The 10,139-nt window shown below is 41.3% G+C and overlaps 1 protein-coding gene across 1 annotated transcript in view; it reads right to left on the bottom strand.

Annotated features, from left to right (window-relative positions):
* Window positions 1–38: 38 nt before the first annotated feature.
* The window catches only part of LOC124126169 (atrial natriuretic peptide receptor 1-like), a 57,992-nt gene continuing 47,891 nt past the window's right edge, over window positions 39–10,139 (bottom strand). The window contains exons 14-23 of the mRNA XM_048386405.1: window positions 9,611–9,779; window positions 8,701–8,844; window positions 6,737–6,905; window positions 5,861–6,007; window positions 5,410–5,533; window positions 4,651–4,719; window positions 4,171–4,345; window positions 2,820–2,918; window positions 2,117–2,208; window positions 39–1,808 (exon numbers count right to left, since the gene is read on the bottom strand). Of these exons, the coding sequence (XP_048242362.1) occupies window positions 1,305–1,808; window positions 2,117–2,208; window positions 2,820–2,918; window positions 4,171–4,345; window positions 4,651–4,719; window positions 5,410–5,533; window positions 5,861–6,007; window positions 6,737–6,905; window positions 8,701–8,844; window positions 9,611–9,779 (1,692 nt within the window). The 3' untranslated portion in view covers window positions 39–1,304. The remainder of the gene's footprint in view (window positions 1,809–2,116; window positions 2,209–2,819; window positions 2,919–4,170; window positions 4,346–4,650; window positions 4,720–5,409; window positions 5,534–5,860; window positions 6,008–6,736; window positions 6,906–8,700; window positions 8,845–9,610; window positions 9,780–10,139) is intronic.

The raw sequence follows: 10,139 nt of genomic DNA, 5'->3' as shown, positions 1-10,139 counted from the left end.
CCTAACAATCATCTAATAGAGAACAGACGATGCCTAGATACATTTTATTTTTAAAGTACATATAACTGAGCATGTATACTTAATACTTAAACCAAAGCGTAATGAACTGTAAACACACTGCCGAACACAATGTGTTATTATATACTTATAACTGGACGTAATGAACTGTAAACACACTGCCGAACACAATGTGTTATTAAATACTTATAACTGAACGTAATGAACTGTAAACACACTACAGAAAACTATGTGTTATTAAATACTTATAACTGAACGTAATGAACTGTAAACACACTACCGAACACTATGTTTTATTAAATACTTATAACTGAACGTAATGTACTGTAAAACATAACGGAACATAATTTGTTATTAAATACTTATAACTGAACGTAATGTACTGTAACATAACGGAACACAATATGTTAGTAAGCGCTTATAACTGAAGGTAATGTTCTGTAAAACATATAACGGAACACAATATGTTACTAAATACTTATAACTGAACGTAATGCACTGTAACATAACGGAACACAATATGTTAGTAAGCGCTTATAACCGAAGGTAATGTACTGTAAAACATATAACGGAACACAATATGTTACTAAATACTTATAACTGAACGTAATGCACTGTAACATAACGGAACACAATATGTTAGTAAGCGCTTATAACTGAAGGTAATGTACTGTAAAACATATAACGGAACACAATATGTTACTAAATACTTAAAACTAAACGTAATGTCTGTAAACATATTACAGAACACAATGTGTTATTAAATATATTTAACTGGTTACAAGCTGAATTAGAACTAACATATATACAACCAATAATAATATGTTATAAAACATATAACCGAGCATGTGTTATAAAACAAATACAACTAAGCACATAAAGTGCAAGAAAATATATAACTAAGCCAATATAGTGTTAGTAAATGGATATAACTTGATTCAATATGGTATGACACATGTATAACAAAGGTGCAATATGATCCAAGTGTAACGTGATTAACATGAAATACGACCCGGAGTAGAATAGGTCTTCAGCAACCCATGCTTGCCGTGAAAGGCGACTATGCCTGTCGTAAGAGGCGACTAACGGGATTGGGTGGTCAGGCCCGCTGACATGGATACTCAACATCAGCTGCAAATCTGAAACCACATAATGTTTATCTCCTAAATAACACAAATGTCCTTCCTGTGCACTTCTCCTCACATTCCATACCAAATTCTAATATGCAAACACGACATCACTTTCCCTGTCGTGCACTGTCCGCCTTCGCCAATATTCACAGTTCTTCAGTCATGACGTTGATCGTTACCCCGTCGTCCTATCACCTCATCAAGGTGCGGTTCCTGGAACACGATCCTCTTCTCTGGCTTCAACGCACCATGCTGCTGGACTTGGATACGTACAACTTTAGCTCTCCCTGGTGACAGGTCAGCGTGGTTCCAGACCTGAGGGTCAGCTGTACCCCATGGATCTCTGTCTAACTCAGGCCCAATGGTCACCCCACTATCGTCTGATTCGGTCTGTTCCGCCCATCCGTCCAGCTTAACACTTCTTTGTGGACTGTTGACTATTTCCTCGTTCTCTGTCATCTGGTCCTCGGCCCTTTCCGGATGGTGATGCTCAACATGTTGTTGTTGTTGATGTTGTTGTTGTTCTTCTTCTTCTTCTTCTTCTTCTTGCTGATGTAAAACTTGCTGCTGCTGCTTCTGCTGAACCTTCTGTTCCTTTTCTACATCTTTTGTCACATGTTTCTCGCCAACTAGCCAATATGTTGTCTGTAATCCCTTACCCTGAAACATTATATAATATCGTTGCATTGAAAAATAGGAGCCCCATCTAACCGTCGAGGTTTAAAGGGTATTAAAAAAGTCTTGGACTCTTACGAATGAAAGTATAAGGGACACACATAATATATCCCCCGGTAAAATCATTCATAAATCGAAAACACAAAGAGAACGGGCATATGATCTGATTATAAAAATAAGAAAAATAAATTCACTCACTCACTCACTCTCTCACTCACTCACTCACTCACTCACTCACTCACTCACTCACTCACTCACTCACATAGATAATACTATGCCATTGTTCTACACACCTTCATAGGAACCTGGCCTCTAAGGGGTGTATCAAATTGGCCGACTTTGTCCAGAATAGCCTTCGTTGTACCACTGAGGTGGATCCTCAGAGCTGAAGGAAAAGGATGAATATTTCAAAAGAGTTAGTAAAAAATTGTACTGGTTGAATTCGGCAATAAATTTAATCATTATTTCTTGAATTCGTCTTGGCACTTAGACGTTGTGAATAACCTTCTTTATTCCCGATAGGCACAACGCACCCCTCCATCAGGTGTATGATATTTGCAGGCTGAACCTTCATCAGTTGCACGAAATATTCTGTCTGCATACTTCATCAGGTGTATGACATGCTCCGTCTGTGCAAATTCTGTCTAAATCCTTCATCAGGTGTTGACAAATTCTGTCTAAATCCTTCATCAGGTGCTGACAAAGTCTGTCTAAATCCTTCATCGGTTGTTGACAAATTCTGTCTAAATCATTTATTGGGTGTTGACAAATTTCGTCTAAATCCTTCATCGGGTGTTGACAAATTCTGTCTTAATCCTTCATCAGGTGTTGACAAATTCTGTCTAAATCCTTCATCGGTTTTGTGACACATGCATTCAGTCAGAGTACACTCCCAAAATGTGTAATAATAATTATGGAGGTGCCATCATAAAGCTTTCCAAATGTATCATTTAAAATGTCAAATTCATTTTCCATTACAAGTATGTATACGCTTACCTTCACCCGTGGACTCCATCCTAGATGCTGTGTTGACTGTGTCTCCAAACAGACAGTATCGCGGCATCTTCAGCCCCACTACACCAGCAGCACAGGGACCTGCAACATCGTCGAGAACAGATTGCAGTTCCAGTCAGAAACACCTGACACTTGGCCCTACACATCATTCCACATTGGATTCACGTGGGTTCAGGCCAATAGGTTACCAGACCTTTAGAAGATTTCCATGTAATGTTTATGCTGTTACTGTTTTTTCTTTGACAAATAACTTTGGCATACTATATCTTCCTATATCCAAAATGTCCTTATCAATGTAAGACACTAGAAGATACCAGAAAGAAGATGGATTATGTAAAGATCTTATGTGATGGACACCATTGTATCATTACATTACCCTGTTGGTAGAGGTTAACGTGCTTAAACGAAACGTTACATAGGGTAAGAAGGGTGTAACTTAGTTGAGGAGATGCAGCTTAGTTTTTCTTCAGCTTTTTTACGACATGAATACTCCAAAACATAATTTATTAGTGCAAACAACAAATCATTGGTACAAACAAACAACGCTTTCAAAACTGAAACGATACCCTTTGGTAAATGATGTTAACCTTATGGTACAAGATGGGTGATGTGCTTATCAATTGGTTAAAGCTTTTTGTCAAACATGAAGTTTATAAGGTAGAAAGCGTAAGCTATTGTTATAGTTAGGGAATTTGAGAAGTACAGTGGTGTGGGAGCCAAGTGGTTTAAGCGATCTCTCGTTACGGGCTCGATGTCTGGTGTCCACTGCCGTGATATCGCTGGAATAATGCTAAAGCCATAACTAGTCAATCATATCTGGTAAAAGAGAACACTATGCAATATTCTACATCCAAATAAAAGCGACAGAACCCTTTCCATGTACGAGTCAAATGTACGATTCCGACCATATCATGAGCATGTGTTTATTAATCACTATCAAATAGTGATGACACTAGGTGTTCGCGAAAACATCCTGCCTCAAAGGTGGCACCCATCATAAACACATGCAATGGCAAGTAAAGTGGCCACCTGAAAAGACACGGGAGAAGACACACTAGGGAAGTGCATCGGACATTATTTTGGTCACTGATTCGTCTATTTGGATATGGCCTCCGCAAAGTTTGTAAAAAGCTTTACTGAGGCCTTGAAAGTTGTAACCCTGATAAAACAACTTCGAGTTGTATGACTCTCTTTGAAATCGTCGTAGAAAGAGCATGAAATGTAATCACCAAAGACTGGAGCTGCTGGAATACTGATTGACGTAAAGGGAAAGCCAAACCCACTCTGTTAGTTCTGGTACAACGTTCTACATCCAACTATTGGGATGAGTCACCTGTGTGTATCCCGATCCTGACGTTCAGTTTGTCCTGAGGTCTGTGTCTGAAAACGAAGGTCTCTACCCCCGACAACAGCGCCAGTGCCAGCCTACAGATCTCCACAGCATGACGTTGGCCGTTCCGGATCGGGACCCCTGACACAACCATGTAGGCATCGCCGATTGTTTCCACCTGGGGAGAAGAACCATTACGTGTGATGGTGAGACAGATTCAATACATGATGCATGGCGAGACTTTATCTGCCTTGTGTGAGATGAGGTAACATTGTACAATATTCGGGGTCTTGTCATAAATAAGATGATGATCATGCCCATAGCCCGACAATATATCGATTCTATAATAGAATACTAATTATCTAAGGTTGAATAGTTTCGCTTTATTTCCATAATATGGTCACGTATAACAGGGCAAAATGAATATCAACAATGCTATAAAATTGGTTCGGTTTTCTTTGACGATTTATGTTTTCGACTGACCTTGTAGACGTCGAAGTTGTCAATGACGCTGTCAAACAAGGAGTAGAGGTCACTCAGGAAGGTCACAACCTGTAAAACATTGCGGATATAAACATTAAGTCTAGGATCCAAATTATGAGAAAGGTAAGAGTAATGTTTCGGGTTGTAGTAAACAGTGTCTCGGATTGTCGTAAGCACTGTCTTGTACTGTAGTAAGCAGTGTCTCGGATTGTCGTAAGCACTGTCTTGTACTGTGGTAAGTAACTGCTGTAGTATTGAAACGTTGGTACGCAAGTGACAGTTACCCACATGTTTGCCACTATTATACCCGATGATTATCATTTCCTTTGGGCTTCGATGTTAAAAGTTATTTGCTTCCTGGGGGCTTTCGCAACTTTCGCGTTTAAACCACTCAGGAAATAATGGTATGTAGTCTGCCCCCGCAGCAAATTATTTGATAACAGAAATATTTGACAAGAGTCAGTTAGCGTGAGTGGGTGTATTTAGTCGGTAATATCACCGCTATACAAAGTCTGCCAGGAAAGTGTAACTATACAACTGGTCGACGGTGTAAGCATCATTCAACGACATCAACTACGATAATAAACTTAATCATCTCGTCGCGACAAAGCCTCCAAAAACATAGTCGACTGTACGATTCCGACTATACCATGAGCATGTGTTTATGAATCACTATCAAATAGTGATGACACCAGGTGTTCGCGAAGTCGCATGTTGTAACCACTTCATCATGAGTTGGACACGGGAAATCAGACTCACCTCCATTGGAGTACTCTCTGAGCACATGGACGTGAAGCCAACAACATCACTGAAGAAGATGCTGACGCTCTCATACGTCTCTGGGACAACAGACTTCCCTTGCTTGAGTTGCTCAGCAACCGACCTGTCAATCAAACCAACGAATAAGAAGCTTTGTAACGTTTGGGCCATCAGAAGAAAATGTGTATTACGTGATTCGACAATTTGATGACCAATGCCTTGTACAAGAGGTCTATGTTTATACGATGTGTGACAACGACGTTTCATGGAAATGACAATGCAGCCAAACTGAAATGCAATGAATGCAACCGAAAATGATCAATAAAGAAGGAGTACACAGGGACCAAGCTTTTACTTCGAAACAAACGTTCCACACATAAAAGTTCGACATAACGGTGTTTGACTATAGTTGAATATACATGTTGGCACGACCAGGTGAACGCCGACCTACCTTGGAAGGATCTGGTAGAGGAGTGCTTCCGACTTCTTCTTCTCGGCGATGAGTTGCTGGGTCCTCTCCTCCACGATGTCCTCCAGATTGGAGGCGTAGTCCTCGAGGCGGTGGATCAACGCCTCGACGATGTTGTCAGTCTTGGACCTGGAGTCAACAATATACATGCGTGACTGTTGTCAGTCCAAGACCTGGAGTCAACAATATACATGCGTGACTGTTGTCAGTCTTAGATCTGTAGTCAAAAATATATAGGCGTAACAGTTGTCAGTCTCAGACCTAGAGTCAACAATATATACGCGTGACAGTTGTCAGTCCAAGACCTGGAGTCAACAATATACATGCGTGACTGTTGTCAGTCTTAGATCTGGAGTCAAAATATATAGGCGTAATAGTTGTCAGTCTCAGACCTAGAGTCAACAATATATACGCGTGACAGTTGTCAGTCTTAGATCTGTAGTCAAAAATAGATAGGCGTAACAGTTGTCAGTCTTAGACCTGGAGTCAACAATATACAGGCATAACAATTGTCAGTCTTAAACCTGGAGTCAACAATATACAGGCATGTAGGCGTCAACATTGTATAAGACAGGTCAACAGTCAGCGTATCAATCCAGTATCAGGTATGGAGAGTGTATACACTTAAATTACAAAAGAACGAGGATAAGCTATTTTTTCAGGTTTTGCAAATTTGCACTAATGGGGTATATACGCTCATCGGTTCGCGAAAACCTGGCATCGTCACTATTTGATAGTGATTCATAAATACATGTTCACGGTACAGTTGGAATCGAGCAATGGCGCTTTATTATGAATATAAAAAGGGTTTGGTGGAGTTTATTTGATGAACGAAACGTCTGTAAAATCTTTTCTTACCCTTGTAGAGTTCGGAGTGTTTTGGCTATTGCGTCGAAGTTGGGTCTGTCCTCTGGGTTCTCCACCCAACAGTGATGCATAAGTTCATGAACCCCCTTGGGACCAAACGCCTGGTTCACTTTGGGACGGAAAGGTGGGTTATCGTGGCTCGCGACGCGCTCCACTATATCTGGAATGTACATGACCTCAAACCTCAACATAGAAATGGGAAACGATGTTCGGATAAGAATTTGATAAAATTAAGATGGTGTGTGTGTGTGTGTGTGTGTGTGTGTGTGTGTGTGTGTGTGTGTGTGTGTGTGCGTGTGTGTGTGTGTGTGTGTGTGTGTGTGTGTGTGTGTGTGTGTGTGTGTGTGTGTGTGTGTGTGTGTGTGTGTGTGTGTGTGTGTGTGTGTGTGTGTGTGTTTTATCTCTATGCATTATTTATATGTCCATATACCCATACATCATTCTTCACCATCACCTCAGGGGGAATAATCCGTGTAATGTTTATTTCGGCTATGGGTTCGCCTCAAAGGTTACAATAGTTGGAACAAGATAAAAATACATGTCCTTTGTTGAACATGGGAATTAAATGTATTTGTACACCTACGGAAATGTCTCATTGAAAGAATTTAATATATAGAAGTTATTTCTTATGTGAATCATTCCTTTTTTGTGCTGTGTCAAACGTGAAATACATTGTAAAACATATATGAATCAATGCTAAAACTGTGAATAAATGTTTTATACTCAACTCAAGGTTCAATCAGTGCACCAAGTCATGGCAGTAAACCATGCTCAGTGTAAGGTAGAAATTGTAATTGATGGTCAGTGAGTGAATGACTTGGGATTAATACCCCTCTGAACCTGTGGGATTTCAATTATATGTCATCTTTATGTGAGAGGAAAGCCAAATGTGGCATGGTCACTGTAGTATTTCAACATAAATGGGTATTTCGGTTTCTGCCAGCTAGGAAAGGTTATGTTGTATTGTCCGTATTTTATGTATTGCCCGGGTGTACAGGATGTAACATGCGAGCATGCGCAGTGGCCTGTACTTTAGGTTCGACAACACCAAATTAGAACCAGTTGTGACTGTGCCGTTTTCGTAGTGCAGAACGAGAGATATCTGCAGGCTGTGATTGGATGATATTGTGTAAGATTTTTATCTCTTTTAGATGTACATCCATCCAGTTATTAAAACTGACCATGTTGTTGTATATTGTGTACTGTCTTTTTCAACATGATGACTTATGCTGGATGTGACCACAGATATTTTCAAGTAGGTGACATTTGGTGCGGAACTGGGGGTGGCTGGTTTCGCTTCCTGAGCTCGGAAAAGGAGCTGGCTGAGCTAGTCATTTTTTTTTAATGCTGCTCGAAGGCCACACTGTGCACACATTGACAGGTAATAGCTTTTGAATGCTTAATTAGTATTATTTTAAATATAACGTTACTATAGAACTCTATTAGAAAACATTTGTTTGTGTGTAACCTGTAATGCGGCAGAATGAAACAGTCGGAAAACATGGAGTTTTGTTGTGTGATTTCTCTGAAGTTAAATCTGTGCCAGCCAGACAGTACAGTCACGTTTATGGGACCCGCGATCATGTGTATGTAGCAGACAAATCAAGGATCATATTCAGCGTGAATTTGGGATTAGAAACTATGACAGCGGATCCTAACCCAGCTTTGGGATATTACTCTGCACAGTGAATTGTGACACCTTGGGCCTTTCACCCAGAGGAGACCTATAAAGATAATAGCGGTTGTTGGATTCATATATATATGGCTGGATGTGTCACTACACTGATGAGTGACCTTCACCCAGTGATGTGGTAACATCCTGACGTCATATTTACACATACTGACCAAAGCATTGCCTTAATGTCCCAAGACACGCTGACTTAAATTAAACTATGAGCCAAACACCATCAGAACCAAGCCCTCAGTCCCAACACTAATTCTGTTTGATTCCTCACCTTGCGGATCCATAATTCCTCTGTACGTGTCATAGGGGGCAGACCGAACAATCATCTCCTCCAGGATGATGCCAAAACTGTAGACGTCCCCCTTTTGGGTTCCCCCCTCGTCCATCAGGTGCTCGGGCGCCACCCACAGCATCTCTAATGTACGCAAACACAGCCAATGAGTGAATAGTATGACGTCATTACGAGGAAACAAATGGTTGATATTGTGAACACTAGTAATATTTTGTTGGTCTGTCCCACGTTTACCATTTTTCAGTATCTATACGTGTACTTCGTTATGTTTTTATGACAAAATACGTTACGAATAGTATTAGACCGCCTCCATGCATGGTCAAGCGGATAAAGCGTCTACTCGGAAAGCGGAAGGTTGGTGGTTCGTTCCCCTGGAAGGGTCATACCAAACGATGTTAAAATGTGGTACTTTTGTTACCCTGTCTGGCGCTCGGCATGAAAGGGCTAAAACAAGGACTGGTCTGCCCGGGGTCGGTATACTGTGTCTGAGATGGGTATTAATGTTAAACTGCATCACGGTGTCTGAGCAGGCTTGCACTATAAAAGCGGCATAAGTACTGAATAGAACAAGCAATCCCCCCCCCCCCCCCCCCCCCCCCTCCCAACACACGCACACTGCATGCACTTCACTAACTTTGAACTCGGCGTTAAATGTCAGTTTGCCTCACCTCACCTCACCTCACCTCACCTCACCTCACCTCACCTCACCTCACCTCACCTCACCTCACCTCATCCCTCAAGAACTATACTAGTTTTCAAGCGGTGAACTACAATAGTGGATAAAATATTCGCTCGTCACACCGAAGACCAGGGTTCGATTCTATACATGTGTACAATGTGTGTGAAGTCCATTCTTGGGCTCGCATTCATAGCGGGTATTTCGACTCACTCTCAAACTTGGCGTGTGTGTTGCCCTCGAGCTCTCCGCTCTTGTTCGCCCGGAGACTGTGTAGGCCGAAGTCGGTGACCTTGAGGGAGAACTTGCCGTCCACCACGCAGTTCGACGACCTGAGGCTGCCATGGCAACGGACTTCAGATTTATGCAAGTACGCCATACCCTGTGTGAAATTATTTATGATTACAATACTATTACTTCTTTACATTCAGTGTATTCAAAAAGTAATAACCCAAAACATTCCGTGTACACGATGCCATCTTACCGAGGGAAGAAAGTAAACTGACTAGGCTGACTAGGCTGGTATTCCTGGGCTCGATCGTAGTGCCACAAGTGGCTATTACGAGTTATGTCCCTTCTATGTCTCTCCTATTGACCAATCAGATTGCACCTCTCGTATCACTTGCATTTGCTTCAAACTAAATGGCGGCGCCCAGTCAAGACGATCTGATCGGTAATCAAGATCTATTATGTGATAAAACGGGTCTTACATCGCGAAGTGCATCAAATCAAGTGAGCACCT

Source organism: Haliotis rufescens, unplaced genomic scaffold (genome assembly GCF_023055435.1).
Source record: "Haliotis rufescens isolate VD_foot unplaced genomic scaffold, xgHalRufe1.0.p SCAF_6, whole genome shotgun sequence".
NCBI lineage: Eukaryota > Metazoa > Mollusca > Gastropoda > Lepetellida > Haliotidae > Haliotis > Haliotis rufescens.
Note: the sequence above shows the minus strand (reverse complement) of the source record. Positions and strands in the feature narration are given on the sequence as shown.